We start from the raw sequence: 25,255 nt of genomic DNA on the forward strand, positions 1-25,255 counted from the left end.
CTGATGCCTTTACCTCTGGGGTCCCCCCTGCCCTCGGGGCTGATGCTGACACGGAGCCCCAGCCCCACTGAGGAGGGTGGGCTCTTCACTTCCTTTACCCCGGTCCATGCTGCAGGTTTGGGAGCCAGGCTGCGAAGGAAGGGCCCCCCCGTCCCCGTGTGCGCACACGTGCATGCACCCCCCCTTCCCTCAGCCCTGCACGGCGAGCTGGGGGGCATACGCTGCACATCTCCCGCTCGCTGCTGGAGGGAAAGGGAACCGAGCCCGCCTCCCGTTCGGGGCGTTTGAACCCATCCTGCTGCGCTGGGTGCCGGCCGGCTGGGTTCTGCAGCACCCGCATGTGGAGACTGTTTTGCGTCTCTGGTCTCTGCACCTTGTGGCCTTGGACGATGCATGTTCACCTCCCTTTGCGATTCCCGAGCAGCTGGGCTGGGTGAGGCCTGCTGTGCCCCCTGCCCCAGTGCTGGGGCGATGCAGGGCTCCTTTCCTGGGGCTGCCAACGAGGCCGGGGGCTTTGCTTCTAACCCTGGCGGAGTCCCTGACTTGCTCGTGAGCAGGTGCCTCGGTCAGACCCACGGGCTAAACCACGGGAGCCCAGCCAGGGCCGCTGTGAGCATCCTGCTGGGGGGTTGGAAGGTGGCAGAGAGAGCAGTCGGCCTGTGGAAACCGCCAACCCTGCCTGCTCCTAGGGCTCTGGGAAGGGGCCGGCCTGGCCTTGCCTGGGGGTGGGATCCTGTCTTCTGTAAATGAGCCTTTTCTTTTCCTGCGGTGCTGTGTGTGTGTGTGTGTGGCCGAGGCTGCTTTCCTGTGCTGGGTTGCCAAGGGACTCTCTTAATCCCCTCGGCCGTTTTAAATAAAGGACTGTCCCTATGACTGCGTCTGCAGGCCTGTCTGCCTTCGCCGCGCGCCCGCGTCTGCCCAGGCCTGCGCGGGGCTGTGGGGGCAGCAGCCTGGGAGGGGGAGGGGATGCCTCCTGTCCCCGGGGGCTCTGGGCAGGCTGCTCCTGCCGCGACATGGCGCTTGCTGGGCCTTCCCCCAGCCCCTCGGCGCTGGCTTGGCCTGAGCAACGGGCTCCGGCCGGCTCTGGCAAACGAGCTGCAAGGAAGAGCTGGGCCCTGGAGGGAGGCCTGTTGACCCGGCAAGGGGTCCAGGCAGCCCCTGTCCTCGAGCAGACGGCCGGGGCAGGCCCCCCTCTGCCTTGCCCGGCTCCTGGCGGCCTGCGTGGCGGGTGCTGTTACCGGCTGCGCCACACAGGGGAGCCCTCGGCTAACACTGGGATTCTGCAGCCTCTCCCCCGCTGGCTGCTGCGGATGCTTCCCCGCTTCCTCTCAAGTGCCCCAGAGAGCCTGTTGCCTCAAAGTGCAGGCGGTGGAGCCCCGAGGGCCGTTTCTCAGCTCGCTGCCCCGCTCGGCCCCCTCCAGCGCAAGCGGCTGGGGCCTGCGGGGTGACGGCCGGGGAGCCGTGCCGGGGGCACCTCATCTGGCAATTAAAATACGGGCGGGTCCCAGGGCTGGTGCACCCCCGGTGGCCTCTGTCCTGCCCTGCCACCCGCGGGCTGGCGTAGGAAGCTTTCCGCAGGCCTCTGGCGGGCCCGGGCTCTACCCGGTTCTAGGGAGGCTGTTTGCTGCGGTGGAAACGGTCCCTTCTGCCGAGTAACTGCCTGCCTGTGGCCAAGAGCGGGCGCTGCCGGCCCTGCCCAGCTGGTTAGCGGCTCTGCCCGTGGGCCAGGTCTCGGTCCCATTCTCCTCGGCACCGACCGGGGCCCAGTGCCGCTTCCCAGCCCTTCCGAAGGGGCTGCGCGACGCCGAGGACGCTCTAGGCTGCAGACCCGGGTGAGGGCTGGTGTGGGCCTGGGCAGGGACCGAGTCTCCCACGGCCACAGGGCCGGTGCTGCCACGTCTGCTGCAGGCACAGAGGGTCAGCGCCCCAGGCGTCCGAGTACGTGGCCCAGCATCCCCCCGGGCTGCCCCTCCGCTTAACCGCTTGCTGAGCGAGCGTTCTGCTGAGGCAGGCGCTTACTGGGTAACCTTCGCCATCCCTTTGCCCTGCCGGGCAGATACTGGAGGGCTCCAGACCCTGGCCCTGGCACTGTGGCTCCCTCGCCAGCACTTGCGCCAGGGCAATAACGCGCCTGTGGGGTAGCTTCTCCCTGTGGCCTGGCCCCACGGCCTGGGCACTTGGTGAAGGCACCGGGATGGATTCCGGGGTGAACTCTGAGCCTGACTCTCTAGGCCCACACCGGCCTGAGTGAGGGGGGAGGTCCCCTGTCAGCAGCTGCAGGATACGTACAGGGGGAAAGGCCCCTCCCGCCTCAGCTGGCCGGAGCCCCGCAGGCCTGAGTGCTGCAGCCGGGGTAGAGGCCGCCCATGCCTGCCTCTCCGGAGGGCAGGGGCCCAGCCAGGAGGCCTGGGGAGGGAAGCCGGGGGCCCGAGCTCACTCTGTCGCTCAGTTTTGCTGCCAGGCGGGGGCTCTGTACTGCAGCCAACTTGCAAATGCAACAGGAAGCCGGTTTGCCTGCCAGGTGCCTGCTGCCGCCCCCGCTGCCAAGACAGGCTGTTCTGGAAATGTTAGAGGAAATTGCTAAGGGGCTGATTGATTGGCCGGCTAATTAGCTCGTGATTAACGGCTGCACCGAGCCTCCACCGTGTGAGGCTGCCACCCATCCACGCTGCTCCGCACGCGCATCTGGCCCCGGCGTGGGCACCCAGCCCAGCTGCTCCCCTCCCGCCCCAGCCTCGCTCCGCAGCTGCAGCCCTGCCTGGACGGGGTCTGCTCTGGGGTAGGGGCTTCGGCGCAGCAAGGACCTGCTTAAGTCTCCCCAGTGCCCTGCTCCTGCCTTCAGCCCGGTGGGAGGCTGGGAGTGGCCTGGCAGAGCCGGAGCGGAGCTGTGGCTGGCCCTGTGCATAGACCAGACCGGCAGTGGGAGACTTCGCTTTAATTCCCAGGCAGCCGGATTGCAGGGGCCGGCCCAGTGTCAGTGGGGGGGGCGGGTCAGGGGTGGGTCATGTTAGCTCAGCTGTAAAGCCCCCCCCGGGGGGGCAGGCTGCCTGCTGGCAGAGCCAGGGGTCTTGGCTGGGTGGCCAAGTAACCGAGGAGCAGCGTCCCGCCAGGGCTTGCCAGGCCTGTCCTACACAGCTGCAGCTCCCCCGTGGACCCCCTCCGTGCAGGGACCGCCCCAGGGCGAGGGGAGTTGGGCTGCACCATCCCAGCTGGCAGGCTCGGAGGTGGGGGGGGGGTCTGGGCAAGCGGGGGCTCTATGGTAGGAGGGAGTAAAGGAGCGGGCCCAGGAGAGCGGCTGGCAGCCTGCTGGGGAGGCTGGCGCTGGCGCGGGCAGGGTACCCGTAGCTGGTTCTGCACTGTCCTCCCAGTGCCTCGTACGCGATCGGCTCATCGTCCGGTGCCTCCCGGGACAGGCTGTCCCTGATCTACCGGGGAAAGGAAAGAGTCAGCCTCTCGCAGAGCGGGGACGCGGCGCCGTGGGCCAGGGCTGGTCTGTGATGCGGAGCGAGGATACAGAGCTGTGGGCCAGGGCCAGTCTGTACTGCAGAGTGGGGACCCGGAGCCATGCGGGGATCTGGAGCCGTGCGGGGACACGGCGTGGTGAGCCAGGGCCGGTTTGTGCTGCGGAGCGGGGACATGGAGCCGTGGGCCAGGGCTGGTCTGTGCTGCAGAGCAGGGACCCGGAGCCGTGGGCCAGGGCCGGTCTGTGCTGTGGAGCGGGGACACGGAGCCGTGGGCCAGGACCGGTCTGTGCTGTGGAGCGGGGACACGGAGCCGTGGGCCAGGACCGGTCTGTGCTGTGGAGCGGGGACACGGAGCCGTGGGCCAGGGCCGGTATGTGCTGTGGAGCGGGGACACGGAGCCGTGGGCCAGGGCCGGTCTGTGCTGTGGAGCGGGGACACGGAGCCGTGGGCCAGGGCCGGTATGTGCTGTGGAGCGGGGACACGGAGCCATGGGCCAGGGCCGGTCTGTGCTGTGGAGTGGGGACACAGAGCTGTGGGCCAGGGCCAGTCTGTACTGCGGAGTGGGGACCCGGAGCCATGCAGGGATCTGGAGCCGTGCGGGGACACGGCGCTGTGAGCCAGGGCCGGTTTGTGCTGTGGAGCGGGGACCCGGAGCCATTGGCCAGGGCCGGTCTGCGCCACGTGGTGGGGACACGGAGCTACGGGACGGGGGTGGGGACAGGCAGGAGCCAGCGCTCTGTGCAGACTCTGTCTCTTCGCACTCACCTCCTCCACCTTCCTGAAGACTCTCAGCAGGTTTCCAGCCAGGGCGTCTTTCACTTCGGCTTCCGTCCACTTCCTCCGCAGTAGCTCGGCCACTAGGTCTGGGTATTTGGAAACGTCCTCCAGCCCCTGGGGAACCCTGCCGGCGCCAGAGCAGAGCTGACGGCCTGGCTGTGAGGTTCCCCGGCGTCACCCGGGCCAGGGGACTCCCCGGGAGACCGGGGCCACCGAGCACTCCAGGCTCCGTGGCAGCAGGGAGCTCGCCAGCCAGGCTGCCTCAGCTGGTCGCTTCCAGCATTTCAGGGCCTGGCCTGGGCAGCCGTGGGCAGAGCCCTGGGGAGTCTGGGGGAAGCCAGAAGGGGAAATGGGGGGCACAGGAAGGTCCTGCCAGTGCTGCAGCATCCCCCCCCCCCCGTGAGTTCTCCCAGCTCAGCTCTGCGCCTCCCACCAGGAGAGCGACCCTGGCACCCAGCCTGCCTGGCGTATTGCCTGCAGGAAATGTATCGGGGGAGCCAAAACTGGGGGCGCACAGAGCAGCTGGCATGGAGGGAGAAGGGGGGAGCCTGGTGCAGGGGAGGGAGGAATGGAGGCCACACAGAGCCCTTCCCGGGGGGAGGAAAATGAGACTTTGGTATTCAGGAGGGAGAAATGGGGGTTGTCCAGGACCAGTCAGGGAGTCTGCTCAGGCGGGCAGCCAGGTACCGCGAGCTCGGCCCACAGGAGCGTGCACCCCTAGAGACCCTGGCTGGCTAGTCCCCGGCGTTCTCCCCATAGTTCTGCCCCTCCCATCTCCTGGGCCCCCCGGCTGGCAGAGGCAAAGCGGGCACCCTTGGGAGCTGGAGCATGCGCCTCTCGCCCACACCCCTGTGCCCTTGCTTACGTGGTCACGCCATCGTAGTCCCCGCCAAAGCCCACGGCCGCGGCGCCGGCCACCTTCTTGATGTGATCCAGGTGATCTGGGGGGGGGGAAGGTGCCAGAGGTGAGTGAGCAAGGCTGTGGGCAGGGCCCCTGCGTCCCTCGGGGCTGGCACCAGCTCACCTGCGACCTGGGACAGGTTGGCAGCCTCCTTCTTGCAGGACACGTACAGGTTGTAGAAGTTCACCATCACCAGGCCGCCCGTCTGGTTCTGGGGGCAGAGACGCACCTGGGTTCCCTCTCGGCTCTGTGGCTTTTAGTGCCACAGCTGCCAGCCCCACCCACTCACTAAGGGCTGGCGCGCGGGGAGGCTGCTTGTGTGAACACAACGCCCCGGGCCCCACTGGGCGGATTTGGACCTTGGAACTCAGTGTAGGAGCCTCTCCAGCGAGAAAGCCAGCTGGCTCTCAGCTGAGGCTGTGGAGCTCACTGGTTCGTCTCTCGTGGCATGGGACAGTGACTCTCGCTCGCTGTGTGTTGGTTACACTCGCACCGCACTGGCTGCGGCAAACTGGCTGTTAGGGGGTAAATGACTGAAGTGTTGTTGTTTGATGGTGAGACTCAGGCCAGGTCTGCACTCCGGGGGAAGGCTGCCCCAGGATACGCAGCTCCAGCTGTGAGAACAGCATAGCAAGGCAACAGGTCGAATTTTGTGGTGTCCCCACTGCAGGGGGTTGATGGGAGAAACTCCCCCTTCCTCCTCGCGGAGTACCGGGGTGGACAGGCACTGTCCGCAATTGATTTAGCAGGTCCTTGCTAGACCCGCTAAATCAAACCTGAGAGATGGATCTCCGGATGGGGCTCTTGGGGTAAGTGGAGACAGGCAGCTGAGAGGCCCAGGTGCTGCCCTGCAGCAGGGGTGCCAGGCCCTCCTCAGCTCAGGAGGAGCTGCTTGCTCGTGCCCTGGGACTATTTCCTTCCTGACCCCCACTGGCGTGCGAGGGCCACTGGCTGGGGCTGGTTCCCCCAGCACCTGTCTCTACAGGAGCTGCTGCTGCCCATGGGCTGGTCTCTGCCCTGGTCTCTTGTGGCGGAGGAAGCGCTCGGTGTGATGGGCTCTCTTACCACCCTGCGGAGGATGTTGTCGGGCACGTTGCGCCTGCTTCTGCAGAGCTCATAGGCTGACGAGTGGCTGAATATAACGGGGGCTTTGGAGACCTCCAGCGCGTCCTCCATCGTCTGCACGGACACGTGGGCCAGGTCGACCAGCATGCCCAAGCGGTTCATTTCTCGGACCACGCGCTGCGGGTGGGTTAGTGACAGGTGCTGAGCACAGGCTGCCCCCGGCCCTGGCCAGTCTGACAGGTATGTTCTCCTGGGCCCGTCAGCCCGCTTAGACCCGCCCCACTGCCCGCGTGGGACCTCGCCCCCGCCCTGTGCGAGTGAGGTGTGAGCTGGTGCAGACAGCAGGGCTCCGGGTATCGGGGCAGTCAGCCCACAGGCTCTGAACCCCACCCCTGGTGCCAGCAGCGAGCACGGTGGCCCAGCAGCTGGGTTTGTCTGCCAGGGGCTGGCGCCGAGCGTTGGTTCACCAGGATCCGTGGGGCGGGGGTGCGAAGGGGGAACCAGGCATCCAGGGGCTGAGAAGGGTGAAGCAGGGTCAGGAGTTTGACCCTGCCAGGCTGCTGCTGGCTTGGGAAGGGGGCCGGGGATTAGCCAGGCCAGAGCTGCTCCCGAAGCCTGACGTGGGTCCACCTGGGCCTCCAGCTGCAGAGCGCCCAGCTGTTCCCACTCACCTTCCCGAAGTCCGACAGGCCGTTGTGGACGGGCTGCTCCTGGTCCATGTCCACCAGCCAGTTGTCCACCCTGGAACAGAGCACGCCCGTCAGGCCAGAGGCCCAGCACAGGCGCAGGGAGGGGCGTTGGCACTCGCTCTCCTGGGCAGCGCCTGGGTCGCGGAATGCTGTTCCAGGCCCCGTTCTGCTGCCCCGGGCAGCCCGCCGCATGGGGCACCGCGAGCTGCCCTGCGCGCTGGCCCCGGGCCTTACCAGGGGGTGTTGCAGCTGTGGGTGAGGGTCATGTAGCGCACCCCCAGGCGGTAGAACATCCGCAGGGCCCCCAGGCTGCTGTCGATGGAGTGTCCCCCTTCCACGCCAATCAAACTGGCCACCTTCTTTGCTCGGAAGGCGTCTTCTATGCCTGCAAGAGCCGCCGTGAGCCAGGGGCCGGGGCAGCCTTGGCAAGCCGGGCCAGCTAGGCAACCGAGGGGCTACCCGGGGCTTGCTGAGCTCCCCTTCTGCCCCGCAGGCTGGGCTGCCCTTGTCGGAGATCCCGGAGCGGCTGGCTCGTGACAGGCCGGGCTGCCCTTATCGGAGACCCCGGAGCGGCTGGCTCGTGACAGGCCGGGCTGCCCTTGTCGGAGATCCCGGAGCGGCTGGCTCGTGACAGGCCCGGCTGCCCTTGTCGGAGATCCCGGAGCGGCTGGCTTGTGACAGGCCCGGCTGCCCTTGTCGGAGACCCCAGAGTGGCTGGCTCGAGACAGGCCGGGCTGCCCTTGTCGGAGATCCCGGAGCGGCTGGCTCGTGACAGGCCGGGCTGCCCTTGTCGGAGACCCCGGAGCGGCTGGCTCGTGACAGGCCCGGCTGCCCTTGTCGGAGACCCCGGAGCGGCTGGCTCGTGACAGGCCGGGCTGCCCTTGTCGGAGACCCCGGAGCGGCTGGCTCGTGACAGGCCGGGCTGCCCTTGTCGGAGACCCCGGAGCGGCTGGCTCGTGACAGGCCGGGCTCCCCTTGTCGGAGACCCCGGAGCGGCTGGCTCGTGACAGGCCCGGCTGCCCTTGTCGGAGACCCCGGAGCGGCTGGCTCGTGACAGGCCGGGCTGCCCTTGTCGGAGACCCCGGAGCGGCTGGCTCGTGACAGGCCCGGCTCCCCTTGTCGGAGACCCCGGAGCGGCTGGCTCGTGACAGGCCCGGCTCCCCTTGTCGGAGACCCCGGAGCGGCTGGCTCGTGACAGGCCGGGCTGTCCTTGTCGGAGACCCCGGAGCGGCTGGCTCGTGAGAGGCCGGGCTCCCCTTGTCGGAGACCCCGGAGCGGCTGGCTCGTGACAGGCCGGGCTCCCCTTGTCGGAGACCCCGGAGCGGCTGGCTCGTGACAGGCCGGGCTCCCCTTGTCGGAGACCCCGGAGCGGCTGGCTCGTGACAGGCCCGGCTGCCCTTGTCGGAGACCCCGGAGCGGCTGGCTCGTGACAGGCCCGGCTGCCCTTGTCGGAGACCCCGGAGCGGCTGGCTCGTGACAGGCCCGGCTCCCCTTGTCGGAGACCCCGGAGCGGCTGGCTCGTGACAGGCCCGGCTCCCCTTGTCGGAGACCCCGGAGCGGCTGGCTCGTGACAGGCCCGGCTGCCCTTGTCGGAGACCCCGGAGCGGCTGGCTCGTGACAGGCCAGGCTCCCCACTGGAAACCTCAGTGGCTTTGTGGGGCAGCCGCGTCTGCAGAGAGACACCCCCCGAGGCAGGGAATCGCCCCTTCCTGGCAGCCAGGAAACAGCCTCTCCACACCAGGAGCTGGCAAGGAGCCTGCCCGGGCAGGGCACTGGGTGCAGATGGGCAGCGGCTGCTGGGCAGGCCGGTCTCCATCGGCCACCTGGTTCTGGGCTGGGCCACGGCCTCGGCTGTCCTTGCTGCGGGCCGGCTCCGTCACTCACCTGCGCTGCTGGTGACGCACACGAAGGCCTCTGGGTACTTGTCGCACATGCGGTGAATGACGTCGATCTGCTCCAGCGTTCGCTTCACGGCGTCTTTGTTCTGGGTGTCGCAGGGCACGTAGGCCGCCCAGAACTGAGCGGGGACACCAGGGGGGAGTTAAGGAGCCTGGCCCCCCCTGCGGGGCAGAGCCATGGGAGCCGCTTTGCCTCCTTCATTGCCCCTGCCCCCACCCCGGTGCCTGCATCCGTCCCCCGGGCCCACTCGCTCAGCTCCGGGGGGCAGGCGGCACGCACAAGCAGCCGGCCACCTGCCTGGCAGGATCCTCGACCGGGGGGCACCCCCAGAGTCAGGCGGCCGCTGACGGTCACAGAGCCTCAGCCTCAGCCGCAGGTTGTACCTCGGGAGCCTCTCCAGCCCGCTGGCGAGGGAGCCTTTGCAAAGAGCCAGCACACCCGCCCGGCCAGGGAGCCCTGGCATGGCGCAGCCCCCGTGCAGCGCGAGCGAGAGGGGCCATGCTGGGGGCATGCAGGCGGCAGGTGGGTGACCGAGGCTGGTTTCCCCAGCCCCAGGAAATCTCCCACGGCTGCTCAGCTGCCAGCAACAGCCGGTCCCATGCCACGGGGGTTTTCCAGGGAGATCTCCCGCCGCGGGAGCCGGGGCGAGGCAGGCGGGCGTGGGCGGCGACGGGCCTGCTTGGGTGTGTGCCAGTGCCTGGCTAAGAGCGGGGTTGCTCTGCAGCCTACCTGCCCCCCCACGTGCCCTCGCCGCAGCTTGGGGATGTTGGTGTGGGTGTCGTTCAGCAGGGTGAGGTTCGCCGGCGCCGCGCTGAGTCTGTTGTTAAACTTCTTCAGCAGCTGCCAGGGCAGGTCGTTGTGTCTGGGAAAGAAGGGGATGAAAGTGAGGGGCCGAGCGCCTGCACCTGCGCCCCGTCCCCACGCACACCTGGGGGAGCCGGCCCTGCCTGGCCCCTGGGGGCAGGGGCGGCGGGTCTGGGATAAGCCTGGGCATGGACTGGCACCGGGCAAGGCTGGCGAGTGGCCGTACCCAACCGGTGACACGGATGGTGTGTGGGACGGGTACCAGGGCTGGGCTGCGCCCCGTGATTGTGGGGGCAGGTACCGCCGGGTACGGCATGGACCCAGGGTACCAGTTCGAAGGAGGCTCGTGGCCCCGCTGGGACAGGGCTGGGCGCACGTTTATCCCACCCGCCCGCGCCTGCCCAGACCCACCCAGGCCTGCCCATGACTGTCCACATCCACCCACGCCCGCCCATGTTTGTCTGTGCCAGCCCACTCCCACCCAGGCCTGCCCACAAATGTCCACATCCATCCACGCCCGCTTATGCTTCTCCACTCCTGCCCACGCCCGCCCACACCCACCCACGGCTGCCCACGCCTGTCCACATCTATCCACGCCCACCCATCTGTCTACACCCCTCCACGCCTGTCTGCACTCGTCCACACCCACCCACGCCTGCCCACGCCTGTCCACATCTATCCACGCCCACCCATCTGTCTACACCCCTCCACGCCTGTCTGCACTCGTCCACACCCACTCACGCCTGCCTACGCCTGTCCACATCTATCCACGCCCACCCATCTGTCTACACCCCTCCACGCCTGTCTGCACTCGTCCACACCCACCCACGCCTGCCCACGACTGTCCACATCTATCCACGCCCACCCATCTGTCTACACCCCTCCACGCTTGTCTGCACTCGTCCATACCCACCCACGCCTGCCCACGACTGTCCACATCTATCCACGCCCACCCATCTGTCTACACCCCTCCACGCTTGTCTGCACTCGTCCACACCCACCCACGCCTGCCCACGACTGTCCACATCTATCCACGCCCACCCATCTGTCTACACCCCGCCACGCTTGTCTGCACTCGTCCACACCCACCCATGTCTGCCCACGACTGTCCACATCCATCCACGCCCATCCACACCTGCCCATGCTTGCCTACGCCTGCCCTCGCTTATCTGCACCCACCCACGCCTACCCAAGCCTGCCCACGCCTGCCCACATCTGTCTACACCCCACCACGCTTGTCTGCACTCACCCACACCCACTCATGCCTGCCCACACCCACCCACGCCTGCTTATGACTGTCCACCTCCATCCACGCTCACCCACGCCTGCCCATGCTTCCCTACGCCGCCTGCCCACGTCTGTCTACACCTGCCCACACTTGTCAGTGATGGCCCATGCTTGCTCCCACCCACCCACGTCCACCACCATCTGTCCACACGCACGCATGCCCACCTACGCTTGCTCATGGCCCCCTGTGATCTCTGCACAGGGCCATTAGCCGTTCCCAGCCCAGCCCGAGGGGCCCAGCCGCCTTCACAGCCCAGCTCCTCCAGATCTGCTCAGCAGAGCACCTGGAGCCTGCTGGGGCCAGCCACGATCCCGGGCCCAGCACCTGGAGCTGCCTGGCCCTCCTGCAGCCACTGCACCCTCAGCATTGGGGAGCTCATGCAGGTGCTCCAGCCCCGCCCCCGACACCCCTCTTCAGGGCTGGAGCACACCCAACCTCCTGCCCCCCCAGGCTCTGGTATGTGGGGGGGTCTGTCTCCCCCGTCAGGGGCCACGGCAGTGAGGGGTCGGGTTGGTTTTTGCCCGTTTTTTTCCCCTCACTTTTGTGCGAGGCTGCTGAGTGCCCAGGGCCGGCGCCAGCTCCCCTTTGGGCCTCTTCCCCACTGAGCTACCCCTGGCTCAGCTCCCAGCTGGCGGGTGCCTGGAACTGCCCCCCCCCCCCCCCCTTAGTAGAAACTGTCTGGCCAATTTCAGAGGAGGCTCCAGTCCCCAGCCATAGCTCCCTCCCCTTCGCTGGGAGCCCTGCCCTGCTCCCGCTGCTGCTCCTCGCCCCCCACTTTCCCTAGGCTCTCTGGGCAGAGGCGGGGCAGGAATTTCTGGTGGCTTGGCTGAGGCTGATTCACTCTGGCAGCGCAGTCTCCATCCCCCGAGGAGCCCAGCCCGCGGCGTCTGGCCGTTGAAGCCAGAATCCCCCTAGCACACCAGCCAGGCGGCCTCCGCGGCGAGGGGCCGTCCAGGGACTCCTTAGCCCAAGAGGCCCGGCAAAGACCAAGGCGGGGGGTGCGCCAGGCTGCACACTGCCGGTCAGGCTGGCCTCTGGCCTCGACGTGGCTCCGGGCTCTGTGGCGTGCATGTGGGGCCTGGCCCCAAACTGGGGGGGGGGGAAGACGTGGTTCAAGTCCCCCCCTCCCCCCAGGGTCGGGCTCAGCCATGTGCCAGGATTGGGGCCCCGCCTCTGTGGGCCGCCGCAGAGACGTGCCAAAGGCCACGGGGGGCACCAGAAGCATCATGCCTGGGGGAAAGGACACATTTGCTCCCCCCCGGGGGGGTGGGGCCCCAAACCTGGCGCCCAGCTGAGCCCAACCCTGGGGGGAGGGGGGAACTTGAACCACGTCTTTCCCTGCCCCCTCCAGTTTGGGGCCGGGCCCCTCATGCACTGACCTGTCTGGGTCGGGCTGGGGGCGGAGAGGGGAGGAGCAGGCGAGCTGAGGGATGACAGGGGGAGCAGAGGGGGACTACATTGGAGCCTCCCTAGCATGGCGCTCGGGGGAAACTCCCCCCCCGCCTCCCTCGCTAACCACTGCTCCCCCCTCCTGCAGATCTATCATCTCATGCACGTGCAAGATCTGTGAGAGCCGTCCCATGACTCTGCACTAAGTGTCTGTGGCGCCTGCTTCTGGGGCGTGTCTCAATGCTGCCACGTTCACCTCCAAAGAGGGGGCTTCCCAAAGCCGCCCCTTGCTGCTGACCCCCAAGGCATCCACAGGTCCGGTCTCCTTTCAATGGGCCCACTTCCCAGGGCTCATTGATCTTGGATCTGGCTCCCCTCCCCTCTCCAACCCTTGCAACTGCCCAGAGGTGTCACCTTCCGCCTTATCCATCCCCACCTCATTCACCCCACAGGGACAGTCTCTGCCTCGCTTGTTTTAGGGTCTATTCTAGACGTAATACAAAGTCTCCATGTAAACGGTCTCACTACAAAGCTAAAAACTTCAATGAGAGCATGACTAATACAGAGACGTGTCTACATCTCCTGCAGGGAGACACCTCTGCCTGCCTCCACCCCTCTCCCCCAGAGTCTACAGCCCCATTGCAAAGCAGGGGAGGGGAAGGAAAGGGACAAAGGCCCATCCAATGGGACTGAAGCAGTCATGAGCAAGCCATGCCCGGGAGCCATTCCTCTGCCCATTGCCGGTGCTGTGTTGCTTCAGGAATGCTGAAATGCAGCCACCTCTGGGGTGGAGCTGGACAGCTGTTTAACACCTGCACAAGGGGTTTCGGGCAGGGGGCAGTGCGGGCTGCCTTCCTGCAGAGCCCCTGTCAGAACTGCTAGGCCAGGGGGGCAAAGGAGGAGAATCAACAGGAGGATTGGAAATTAATCCGCCCAGTGTCATGTCTCCTAGGCAGGGAATGAATCATCCACATGAGGCCCCAGCTGGAGTAGCGTGTCCAGATCTGGGCGCCACGTGTCAGGACAGATGTAAACTGGAGAAAGTCCAGAGAGCAACACAAATGCTGAAAGTTCTAGGGAACATGAGCTTTGAGGCAAGGCTGAAGGAATTGGGCTTGTTTAGTTTGCAAAAGAGAAGGCTGAGAGGGGCCACGAAGCAGCCTTCGAGTACCTAGAAGGGCATTACAAGGAGGAGGGAGAAAGATGGTTCTTCTTGGCCTCTGAGGACAGGACAAGCAGCAATGGGCTTAAACTGCAGCACGGGAGGGTTAGGTTGGACATTAGGAAAAACTTCCTAACAGGGTGGTTAAACACTGGACTAAATTGCCGAGGGGGGTTGTAGAATCTCTGTGTCTGGAGATATTGAAGAGCAGGGTTGACAGACACCTGTCAGGGCTGAGCATACTGCCCACATGGGGTTAGATGGGGGCTGGTGCCCCCTAGGGGAGACAGGTCCCAGAGCCCATCCGTGTGCCGCCTGCCCTGGGACCGAACCGGAGCCAGCGCCCCGTAGAGGGGTCCTGCAGCCTGCTGTGCTCCAGTGGGATTTTGGTGCCAGGCCCCTCCCTCAAGTGGATCCCTTGAACTGGGGGTCAGGCCAGGCCCGGTTCTCTCCCACACAGCGGGGTCCCAGGGTGCCGCAGCCCGAGGGGAGTGAATTGGCTAGGTCCGAGCATTCCCCCCACAGGCCTCAGCAAGCCTGGGGGCAGAGCTGAGCAGCTGGGAGACACGGGCAGGGGGTGGCTGCCGGGTATCCGTCTCTGCCCCTCGCTGCCGTTAGTTGGGCTGCACCGCGGGCCGGCGGGCAGCTCCAGGACTGGTTCCTTTGAGCAGGGGTGTCTTGATTGCGGCACGAGCTAGCCAGGGCATGACTGCTGAAGCCCCCCGTGACAGGGCGTTTGCCCTGCACTGGCCCTTTAAGGGCAAAACCCCCAGCCCTGGGTGAGGGCTGAGAGTGAAGCCCCAGCCGGGGCAGGTCTGCTCCTTAGGGCCCAGCTGGGGGCTGTATAAAGAGGGACTCCAGGATGGAGGGAGGGAATTGCTTACTGCCCTGGAGAGAGCAGCAGGGACCTGGCTGCCAGGGAAGCAGGCGGCTTCCTGGAGGCAGAGCAGGGCTGGGGAAGGCAGATGGGGCTGGGGCTGCTCTGGCCAAGCGAGCTCCCGGGCTGCAGGCCTGAAGCAAGGCCAGAGGCTACTAGGGCTGGAGGGAGGCAGCCAGGTTAGGCAAAGGCAGCAGCTCCACCGCCCTAACCCAACCCCCCCACCCTAACCCAATGTACTCAGCCCCCCGCCCTAGCCCAACCCCCCCGCCCTAACCCAGTGCACTCAGCCCCCCCGCCCTAACCCAACCCGACCGCCCTAACCCAATGCACTCAGCCCCCCGCCCTAACCCAACCCCCCCGCCCTAACCCAGTGCACTCAGCCCCCCCGCCCTAAACCAACCCCCCCGCTCTAACCCAGTGCACTCAGCCCTCCCGCCCTAAACCAACCCCCCCGCTCTAACCCAACCCCCCCGCTCTAACCCAGTGCACTCAGCCCCCCGCCCTAACCCAACCCCCCCACCCTAACCCAATGCACTCAGCCCCCCGCCCTAACCCAACCCCCCCGCCCTAACCCAGTGCACTCAGCCCCCCCGCCCTAAACCAACCCCCCCGCTCTAACCCAACCCCCCCCTCTAACCCAGTGCACTCAGCCCTCCCGCCCTAAACCAACCCCCCCGCTCTAACCCAACCCCCCCGCTCTAACCCAGTGCACTCAGCCCTCCCGCCCTAAACCAACCCCCCCGCTCTAACCCAACCCCCCCGCTCTAACCCAGTGCACTCAGCCCCCCGCCCTAACCCAACCCCCCCGCTCTAACCCAGTGCACTCAGCCCCCCCACCCTAACCCAACCCCCCGCTCTAACCCAGTGCACTCAGCCCCCCCGCCCTAACCCAACCCCCCCGCTCTAACCCAGTGCAATCAGCCCCCCCGCCCTAACCCAACCCCCCCGCTCTAACCCAACCCCCCCGCTCTAACCCAACCCCCCCGCTCTAACCCAGTGCACTCAGCCCCCCGCCCTAACCCAACCCCCCCGCTCTAACCCAGTGCAATCAGCCCCCCCGCCCTAACCCAACCCCCCCGCTCTAACCCAGTGCACTCAGCCCCCCGCCCTAACCCAACCCCCCGCTCTAACCCAGTGCAATCAGCCCCCCCACCCTAACCCAACCCCCCCGCTCTAACCCAGTGCACTCAGCCCCCCCGCCCTAACCCAACCCCCCCGCTCTAACCCAGTGCAATCAGCCCCCCCGCCCTAACCCAACCCCCCCGCTCTAACCCAGTGCACTCAGCCCTTCCCCCTCCCCGTGGAAGGAGGTGTAACAGTAGTTCGAATTAGAAAGCTGAATCCAAACTATCTACTCCGTGCCGCGTGTAGCCGCGTGTAGCCGCGGGCACGGAGTCCGAACCACCGGGGATTTACAAATGGCGGCGCCCGGCAAGATGCAAATGAAGCCCGGGATATTTCAATCCAGGCTTCATTTGCAACTTGGATTGACTGCATTAACCACCCTAGTTCCAACTGACATACCTCAGAGGCGCGACTGCCAGGGAGCACGTGGCCCGCCGGGACGTGTGGGGCTGTGTGCTCCACTCCCACCCGCCCCCCCCTTGCAGGGGCAACTGCCCCCCCTCGCTATGCCTCTGGGGGGGAGCAGAGCCCTGGAGCCGCCGGCCTGTCGGTGGCGGGGTCGGGGCCAGCAGTGGGCAGGGGCCGGGACACGGAGCTGCCGAGGTTGTGGAGGGCTTGGAGAGGTTGGGGAGCGGCCCAGCGGAGTCCTGCTGGCAGCTTGGGGAAGGCTCGTCCCTTGGCAGAATTGTCTCTCCTGGGTCCCACAGCTGCACACTCCCCCTCGGAGCCAGACCGGGCTCTCGCCCGCCCTTGTTTGCGCCCTGGGGGGGAGCGCTCTGGGCCCATCGCCCTGGCGACCATTGCTGGGGGGGCCTGGTTTGGCCCCATGACGCTCATGGCAGCGGGCCTGCCCCTTGGGCCTGGGAGCCGCGCTGCGCCGTGTTGGCCGTGGGCGTGGGGCGGTGCTGGGCCCCGGGGACGATGCTCCTCTCGGGCCGCTGCTGGTGGGGCAGGGGCTGCTCTGGGCACAAGAGGTCGAGACCTGCCGCTGGGGGGCGGAGGGAGGGGGGACCTCTGGCTCCAGTGAAATCCAGGGGAGTTTTGCTTGGGGGTTTTCTCTGAAAACTCCACCGGGCTCCTCCCCGGCTCTGGCAGGAGCTTTCTAGATGAGGTCCAGGCTTCCCAGCAGCCCCGTGGCCTTGGGCCGTTCCTGGGCCCACCGCAGAGAGTTAGCTCGGAGCCCGGCCATGGCTACTCCAGGGTGGGCAGGTCTGGACGAGGGTCAGGCTGAGGTCCCCGCTCGCTGTCTCCTCCTCGCTGCTGGCTGGTTGGCTCACGTCAGGTGGCCGGGTACGTAGGGCGACCGGCCGGCGAGTGTGACTCATCGCTGTCCCTGCCACCCCTTAAATCGGGTCAGCTGGCCCCCTCTCTGCGAGCGGATTGACTGAGGCCCCAAGGGCCCCTCCGGTTGTTTCAGCAGCAATTTCAGCTTCCCTGCGAGGGGCTGGGCGGAGCTGAAAGCGTTGACGTGGCTGGCACCCTCCTTCCCCCCACGCCTGCTGGGGAGGGGAGCATTTCCTGGCAGGGGGCTGCTTTGCCTTCCTAGACGTCTGTGCCGCTGGCCAGCTGCGTGACCAGAGCTGGCGTTCGTATGCTGGGGCGGCAGATCCAGGGTTCCGCGGAACATGCTCACATCCGAGCTGCCCGGAGCTCGGCTCGTGCTCCCCGTGGGGCCCTGCTGGCTCCTCTCCGCCTCCCCCACCGTTCAGCGCCGCGGGCTGCCCGTCCGGGTTGATGTGCTATTCCGGGACGATTCGTCCTGTGACGTGCTTTAAAGATTAACCTTTAATTCCTGGAGATGCCAGGGCCATCCCGGAAGCCTGGCGGGCGACTCCCTTTGCCGCAGGTGCTCCAGGGAGCAATCCAGAGGAATGGCCTCCAATTTCCTAGCGCTGTGCTCAAGGGCGCTGAATTAACTCTCTCACGGCCAGAGCCCAGGCAGCCAGAGGGGCCCAGACATCCCTGTGTTACTGCCCCACCCAGGCCAGTCTCCCCACGTCCCCAAACCAGAGGGGAATTCCTCAGGGAGTTTTCTTTCCAGGAGTTTTGAGTGTTTCTCTTTGCTGGGGAAGAACCGAAGCCAGCGAAGGAAGGCAGAGGGGTTCTGCGAGCAGATGGGGAAACCCCGCAGGGAACTCCGCAGGCACTGTAGGCTCGGGGAGGCGCGGGCATAGGGTGGGAGCCACATGGTACAGCGGGGAGGGTGCCAGCGGGTTCCTGCTTGCAGGGAGGCACCTGCTATTGGCACTCTCCTAGCTGTGGGGCTCTGCCCCTTCTAGTGGCACCGAGACCCCCTAGAGAGAGACGGATGAGTCTGCTCTGCAGCCTGATCTAAGGGCCCTGCGGCTCACGCGCTAAGCTCCGGGGGGCCAGGCTCCACGCCGCTCGCCGCCGCCCCATAAGCTGCCTGGCTGTGCACAGCGTGGGGGCCGGCTCCCCAGTCTCCATGGCTTGTGCCAGCACCGCCAAGCTCCGGACCGGCGGGGCAGCGTGGGCGTTGCCCGGGGGTCTGGTAGGTTTGTGCACCCCACGCCGGCAGCGTGCCCTGCTCCGGTCCCCGGCCTGCTGCGTGTCGTGCTAGCTGGGCACATGGGCTGAAGCTGCAGCGGTGCTCTGTGCCCCTGGCCTGGTGGGGCTTGGGGCCGTCTTCCCGCAGCTCCGGCTGACTCTCGGCTGAGCCTGCTGACGCCTGTGGCTTCCTGTGCCGTCACTTTAAGGAAGTGTCTGGCGCCAGGGAAGTAAGGTGTGTGCCGTAACTGCAGGGGCGTCTTCCCCTTTCTGCCTCCGCGCCACGTCATGTCTGTCCCTGGTCACCGTCCCTCAGCCGGAGCGGGGGAGGTCTGCGCTCTGCCTGTGCTGCTGCTTAGCCCCAGGGCCACGTGGCGGGACCCAGCTAAGTGGGGTCTCAGCCAGGGAGGGAGACCCACCCCCTGTGGGTAGCTAGGGGGGTCCTGCCCCTTCTCTCCCATGTAACCAGGGGTGAGAAGGCTGAAGGCCCCAGCCCAGTGTCCCAAGGGTGCTGGGGAACCCAGCCCAGGCCCCCGTCTCAGGAAGAGTGGGGTGAAGTTGCCCCGCTGAGCCTGGGGGAAGGGGCTGGCGAGGGGCTCCCTCTGCACCCCCCCCCCCGCCCCGGGGCGCTATCCACTAGAAGCAGCGTGGCAGCAGGGCACCCGGCTCCCCGGGGCTGCAGCTCGCTCCACAGGCCCAGCGCTGCTGGTCCCTACACTGGAGGGCCCGTGGGCCAGGACTGGGGGCAGTGACTTAGCAGGGAGAGGGAGCCCCCCACGGACTAGCCGGGGCAGGGGCTGGCAGGGAGACATGGCGGCCCAGGGTTGGGGTGGGTGGAAGAGCCGTGGCACCCGGCCTCCCAGCTCAGTGACTCCGCTTAGGGGCGCTGAATCTCCGGCAAGCTCCATCGCCCGAGGCTGGTACCCCGGCCGCAGGGCCGGTCGAGTCCAGGCCCCCCGCCCCCTCCGGGTGGCTCTAGCGCACCTTTAGGAGGCAATTCAGCCCCATTCTTGCATCTCACAGCCTGGAGGCCAGTAACTGCAGCAGCTGCCCCCACCCCCTTCTCTCACACATTCACACCTGCCTGCCTGCCCCCAGCAGCTTCCTTCCTCCCCGGGCTAGGGCAGCGCCTCTGCAGTGCTCTGGTGACCGCCGCTTCCTTCGTGCCCACCAGCACGTTGCTGGGTTGTGGTGACTGCCTGGCGCACGCGGGGGGGCAGGTCCTCTGGGGCAGGCCAGTTCCCAGGGCTTTGCCCAGCCGAGAAAGGGAGCCCGGTGGATCCCTGCAGCCAAACCCCAAGACTAGTGGAACGACTCAGCGCTGGGCCCTCTCCTCCAGCGCCGTGACGGCCCACTAGTTCTGTGCCTCTTGCACAGCGGGGCGGACACTCCTGGGACCCGTGCCCCCCTGCCTCGGGGTCTCTCCTGGCCGGGCGCTTGCCCACCTGGCCTTGTGGGGGGGCTCCCCTGGCTGCGAGCAGCCGCTCTGCCCTGGCTGCCCTGTGCCGCAGGGCCGGGCTTCCCCTTTGAGTTTGCTTGATGGTGTAGCATGGCTGGCTGCAGGGCCACATGCAAATGCAGCCCTCCCACGCCCCTGGGACATGCCAGAAACCCCAGCGTTTCCCAGGGGGTCTGCTGAGCAAGTCCCTGTGGAGTTCTGAGCCAGGGGCCTTCCCCAGGCTGGGGTGTGCCGGGAAAGCCGGGGAGGGCTTTCCTCGCCAGGGGGTTTCTCGGGGAACTGAGAATCTTGGGCAAATAGGACGTGTTCCTGCTGGGTGGAGCCGGTGCACCCGGCGTTCCCGGAGCTGGAGCGGCGCCGAGGGAGGCGGGAGGAAAAGCTCTTGGGAAGGCTGCGTGCTCTCTTAGGGGTGCTTGGCAGGGTGGCGGCATCGGGGGGAGTTTCCCAGCTTGCTGGGGCAGGGCGGGGGGCGGCAGGGGCCGTACTTACCCGTCTATGAGAGGCATCTCCTCCATGATTCTCTCTGCCTCCACCCTGAAGAGCTCTGCAGAGCAGAACGGGAAGAGGGTGAGCAGCACGCAGCTGTGCAGCATTGGCTTCATGGTGCCACGCCACCCGCCTTGGCTCCTGGGTCCTCTCCCTCCAGCCCTGCTCCCGAGGGTCCCAGTAACTGGGCCGGAGGCCTCTCTGCACGAAGGAGAGAGTCTAGTCCAAGGCCAAGACGTAGTGCCCTTCCTCCGCCTGGAGGTCTGTCTCCTTGGAGTCTGGTCCTCGGGGTGCTCCCTGGACTGCCAGCCCGGAGCTGCCTTCCTGGTTGGGCAACAGCCCAGAGTCAATTAATAACCATGCTGGACCATAAAGCAATCTGGAGCCATCCTTAGCTGGCTGCACCTTAGCCCGCCATGAAGGAGTTCTTCGCAGGGCGTGCTGCACACAGTGCTCAGGGCACCCACGGGGCAGCCCCCACACTTGGCTGGGAGCTCGGATCCCACCCCGCTCCCACAGTTCTCCACGTCTGCCCCAGGAGCAGGGCAGGCGGTGCTCCATGCCAGCTGTGGGCGGCCGCGCAGCATAGACAGCAGGGTGCGGCAGCGTGGGCCGGCACTCTGGGGGCCAGCGGGAGGCCCGATTAGTGGGAGGCAAGTCATAAGAACAGCTGTACTGGGTCAGACCAAAGGTCCATCTAGCCCAGTAGCCGCCAGCACCAGGTGCCCCGGAGTGGGTGGACCGAAGACAATGATCAAGCGATTTGTCTCCTGCCATCCCTCTCCAGCCTCTGACAGACAGAGGCCAGGACACCATTTTATCCCCTGGCTAATAGCCTTTTATGGACCTAACCTCCATGAAATTATCTAGCTTCTCTTTAAACTCTGTTATAGTCCTAGCCTTCACCGCCTCCTCTGGCAAGGAGTTCCACAGGTTGACTGCACGCTGTGTGAAGAAAAACTTTCTTTTATTAGTTTTAAACCTGCTACCCATTAATTTCATTTGGTGTCCTCTAGTTCTTCTATTATGGGAACTAATAAATAACTTTTCTTTATCTGCCCTCTTCACAACACTCATGATTTTATAGACCTCTATCATATCCCCCCTCAGTCTCCTCTTTTCTAAACTAAAAAGTCCCAGTTTCTTTAGCCTCTCTTCATATGGGACCCGTTCCAAACCCCTAATCATTTTAGTTGCCCTTTTCTGAACCCTTTCCAAGGCCAAAATATCTTTTTTGAGGTGAGGAGACCACATCTGTACACAGTATTCAGGATGTGGGCGTACCATAGTTTTATACAAGGGCAGTAAGATATTCTGGGTCTTATTTTCTATCCCTTTCTTAATAAGTCCTAGAATCCTATTTGCCTTTTTGACCGCCGCTGCACTCTGTGTGGATGTTTTCAGAGAACTATCCACGATAACTCCAAGATCTCTTTCCTGATTTGTCATAGCCAAATTAGCCCCCATCATACTATATACAATCATAGAATACTAGGACTGGAAGGGACCTCGAGAGGTCGTCGAGTCCAGTCCCCTGCCCTCATGGCAGGACCAAATACTGTCTAGACCATCCCTGAGAGACATTTATCTAACCTACTCTTAAATATCTTCACAGATGGAGATTCCACAACCTCCCTGGGCAATTTATTCCAGTGTTTGACCACCCTGACAGTTAGGAACTTTTTCCTAATGTCCAACCTAAACCTCCCTTGCTGCAGTTTAAGCCCCTTGCTTCTTGTCCTATCTTCAGAGGCCAAGATGAACAAGTTTTCTCCCTCCTCCTTATGACACCCTTTTAGATACCTGAAAACAGCTCTCATGTCCCCCTTCAGTCTTCTCTTTTCTAAACTAAACAAACCCAATTCCTTCAGTCTTCCTTCATAGCTCATGTTCTCTAGACCTTTAATCATTCTTGTTGCTCTTCTCTGGACCCTCTCCAATTTCTCCACATCTTTCTTGAAATGCGGTGCCCAGAACAGAGCACAATACTCCAACTGAGGCCTAACCAGCGCAGAGTAGAGCAGAAGAATGACTTCTCGTGTCTTGCTCACCACACACCTGTTAATACATCCCAGAATCATATTTGCTTTCTTTGCAACAGCATCACACTGATGACTCCTATTCAGCTTGTGGTCCACTATGACCCCTAGATCCCTTTCTGCCGTCCTAGTTCCCAGACAGTCGCTTCCCATTCTGTATGTATGAAACGGATTGTTCCTTCCTAAGTGGAGCACTTTGCATTTGTGTTTATTAAACTTCATCCTGTTTACCTCAGGTCATTTCTCCAATTTGTCCAGGTCATTTTGAATTATGACCCTGTCCTCCAGATTAGTTGCAACCCCTCCCAGCTTGGGATCATCTGCAAGCTTACTAAGCGTACTTTCTATGCCGATATCTAAATCGTTGATGAAGATATTGAACAGAGCCGGTCCCAAAACAAAATATGTATAGTTGGGGTTATTTTGTCTGAGAGCACAAGGGGCTAGTGGGAACCAGGAAGCGGGAGATGCCTCCATGGTCCCTCACTTGCGAGGCATCTACAAGGGGGCTGGACTGCAGGCCTTGCTGTGTGGGCCCTTCAGGGCCAGGCCAGCTGGCTGTCCCTTGTCAGAGACTCTCCTTCCTTGAGCAGTAGCAGGGGCAGGAAAGAGCCTTTGATGTCATGGTGAAACCGTGACAATCGGCCTGGCCGCTGCTCTCTCGGGTCCCGTTCCCAGCAGAGCTTTCAGGCCTGGCTCTGGTTTGCCGCGGCAGCCCCGGACACTGGGGAGCCAAGGGACCAGTGTTTATTGGAGCAGCTTCCCAGCGGCACAGAGCTCGTCTTCTGGAGGCCGGGCTCCGTGTCCTTCCAGCCGAGAACAGGGCCTGTGAGTCCCCCAGTGACCTCTGTGTCAAGGGGAACTTGGCGAGGGAAAGGGGACGTTGGGGGACTTCCCCTTAGAGCAAGTCTGAGTTCCAGGCTGTCAGGGGACTGCAAGCCAGTGGAGCCCTGGTGCTAATGTCCCTCTGGGGGCTCCCTCGCTAGCCCCTGGGGTTTGCTCCGGCTTTGCTGCGTTCCCCGGAAAGCCTTCCCCGCCTGGCCTGGGGCCACGTCTGGCTGGGCGCCTTCCTGATCCCAGAGCTGGCTGGCCGGCTGTGTCGGCAGCCGGGCAGTGTGTGGAAGACGCGGGTCTGGAGGGGAGTGTGTCTCTGGAGGAGATGCCGCGGTGAGGAGCGCAGCGCCAATACGCAGTGGACGGCGCCAGCAGGAAAGCCACAGCCAGCCCCGCTCAGCGGGACCCCCGCCCTGGGGTCAGGAAGGCAGGCAGGGGGCTGGGAAGGAGAAGGGCGTGGCAGAGCAGGGGCAGAGGGGGGGCAAGGAGCAGCAGGCAAGGGGAGGAGAGGCCCTGGCTGGAGAAGGGAGATCTTGGGTGGGCGTTGCACAAGGTTCTTAGGTGGCTGCCTTGGGCGCTGCTTGGACTGGCGAGGCCTTGGCCACTGTCGCGAGAACCACAGGTCTGATGATAAATACCCAAGGGGGGAAGGACAGAACCAGGTGAACAGTTTTATCAAATAAAAAATATTTATTTATGACAATGGTGAATTTATAGTATTTATTCTGAGATTTTTACTAGACCGTGTTAATAATGGATTTACAGTATTTATTATATTTATTCTATGGCTTCTAGTAAAACGTGTCAGAGATATAAGGATGGAAATGGCGAGGGGAATAGTCTCTAATCTGAAAATATCCAGCTACACTAATTAAATAACAGTGATAACTACAAACTCTACGTACTACCCACAAACAACTACAACGCTAAGCTGATACAACAAGAAAAAATCAAATCCTACATACCAACGTACACAGCACACGGAACATGTCACAGATGTCGGTTCGATTGTGAAGGCCTTGGTTACGCCCGAGAGTTGGGGAGGTGGCTGGTCGGTTGATCAGGCCGGCAGCGCTTTGAAGTATACGAGAAGGCACACGCACGGTGGTACGTGTGATGCGAAGACCTCCCAGAGCGAACTGTGCCATGGGTATTTATCCCCAAATCTGCACATCACTTCCCTGCGCTTGCATATTACCATATATGGCCCAATGGTCACCAAGTGGGGGGGGGGGGTCTGTGTCCCAGGGGTTGGGCCGAAACTGAGCAGGTTTCATGCAACCAGGTAAGCCCCTCAGTTCTCACGCCAAGGTGATGGGTGGCAGAGTCTGAGGGTATTGTCCCCTTTTCACACCTTCCCTTTTTCTAAAGGCAATGGTATGCAGGAAGGGTGCGGCCGGTTTCTCTCAAGGAGTACTGCAGAACAAGAGCGGCCTGGCCAAACAGTTTTACTGGGGGGGGGGCAGTTTCTTTTCTCTGACATGCCCCCGTGGCCATGGCCGCATCTGGGAAGGCCTAGACCTCCACCTCCTCGTCCGTCTCCGCTTCCTCAAAGGCAAGCAGCCCCTCTTGTTCGGGCGTGGAGATAGGTAGGGCGGAGATGAGGTTCGTGAAGTTTTTTATGATGTCGCAAACCAAGCACAGCACAAAGCTAACAGCCAGCAATATGACACAAAGGGACCAGAAAAACTGTCTTAATCCCCCAAGGCCAAATATGGAAGGGACCCAGCCGACTATGTTCTCCCACCAAGAAACAGACTCTCTGGCCTTCTTAGCAACCTCCTCGATATCATCAATAATCTGTGTTACATTTTGCTCAATAGATTTAATTTCCATACAACATTTACCTGCAAACTGAGGGTAGCTGTTACCTAACCAACAACAAAAGCCTGATTCTTTTAACAACAAATAATCTAAAGCTAAACGGTTTTGCATTACATACACGCACATCTCTTCTACCTTTTGATTAGTAAGAAGTAAGGCAGCGGCAGGCTTATTGCCAAGTCTTTCAATGCTAATGCCAAGGGCTCGAACTTCCTCTTGCAAAATCAAGTTGCCTACGTGGTTAAATGTGACCACAGCCTGTGCTGTTTTTCCAAACCAGCCCTCAATTGACTTCCAAATGTCCCAAGCTCTGCGTTTTTGTCGATGGGTGAAGCGGGGATGTTCGTCTCTCGTGTAGGAGTAGATGCCTCCTCCCTCAATTTGGATGTAGCCAAGGGTGCAGCGTCCTATGGCGTGTGCAGGAAGGGTGGCGTGGGCTTGGTTGTCGCAAATCCAGAAGTGTCCAGGGTGGAGTGCACTGAGCTTCGAAAAAGTTGGTGTGTTTGGCTTCTGGTGGTCCATTAGAAAGGTAGTGAGGTCGTACTCGTTGTCCTCATTGCCCCAATACCAGGGAATGGGAACCGGGTTGCCGTATTCGTGGCCGTTGGTTTCCGTACGAATGCAAGAAATAGAGAGGTTAACAAGTTCCCTAAATATGGCGT

The 25,255-nt window shown here is 63.7% G+C and overlaps 1 protein-coding gene across 1 annotated transcript; it reads right to left on the minus strand.

Annotated features, from left to right (window-relative positions):
• Nucleotides 1-3,217: 3,217 nt before the first annotated feature.
• On the minus strand, nucleotides 3,218-20,056 carry DPEP1 (dipeptidase 1). The gene is made up of 10 exons (XM_075939833.1): nucleotides 19,900-20,056; nucleotides 9,525-9,657; nucleotides 8,781-8,913; nucleotides 7,131-7,281; nucleotides 6,879-6,948; nucleotides 6,208-6,384; nucleotides 5,266-5,353; nucleotides 5,107-5,182; nucleotides 4,230-4,365; nucleotides 3,218-3,425 (listed from the first exon to the last, which is right to left on the minus strand). Exons 1-10 carry the CDS (start codon nucleotides 20,010-20,012, stop codon nucleotides 3,255-3,257), a joined length of 1,248 nt encoding a protein of 415 aa, XP_075795948.1. The 5' UTR covers nucleotides 20,013-20,056; the 3' UTR covers nucleotides 3,218-3,254.
• Between the last annotated feature and the right edge of the window lie 5,199 nt (nucleotides 20,057-25,255).

Source organism: Pelodiscus sinensis, chromosome 12 (genome assembly GCF_049634645.1).
Source record: "Pelodiscus sinensis isolate JC-2024 chromosome 12, ASM4963464v1, whole genome shotgun sequence".
NCBI lineage: Eukaryota > Metazoa > Chordata > Testudines > Trionychidae > Pelodiscus > Pelodiscus sinensis.

Bases quoted from the DNA above. Each gene is read 5' to 3' on its own strand.
- DPEP1 (XM_075939833.1), bottom strand. From the start codon at position 20,012: ATGAAGCCAATGCTGCACAGCTGCGTGCTGCTCACCCTCTTCCCGTTC. The intron at 7,282-8,780 runs GTGAGTGACGGA...CGGCTCTTGCAG, and splicing joins GTGCGTCACCAGCAGCGCAG to GCATAGAAGACGCCTTCCGA. The intron at 5,183-5,265 runs GTGAGCTGGTGC...CCCCCCCCCCAG, and splicing joins CAACCTGTCCCAGGTCGCAG to ATCACCTGGATCACATCAAG.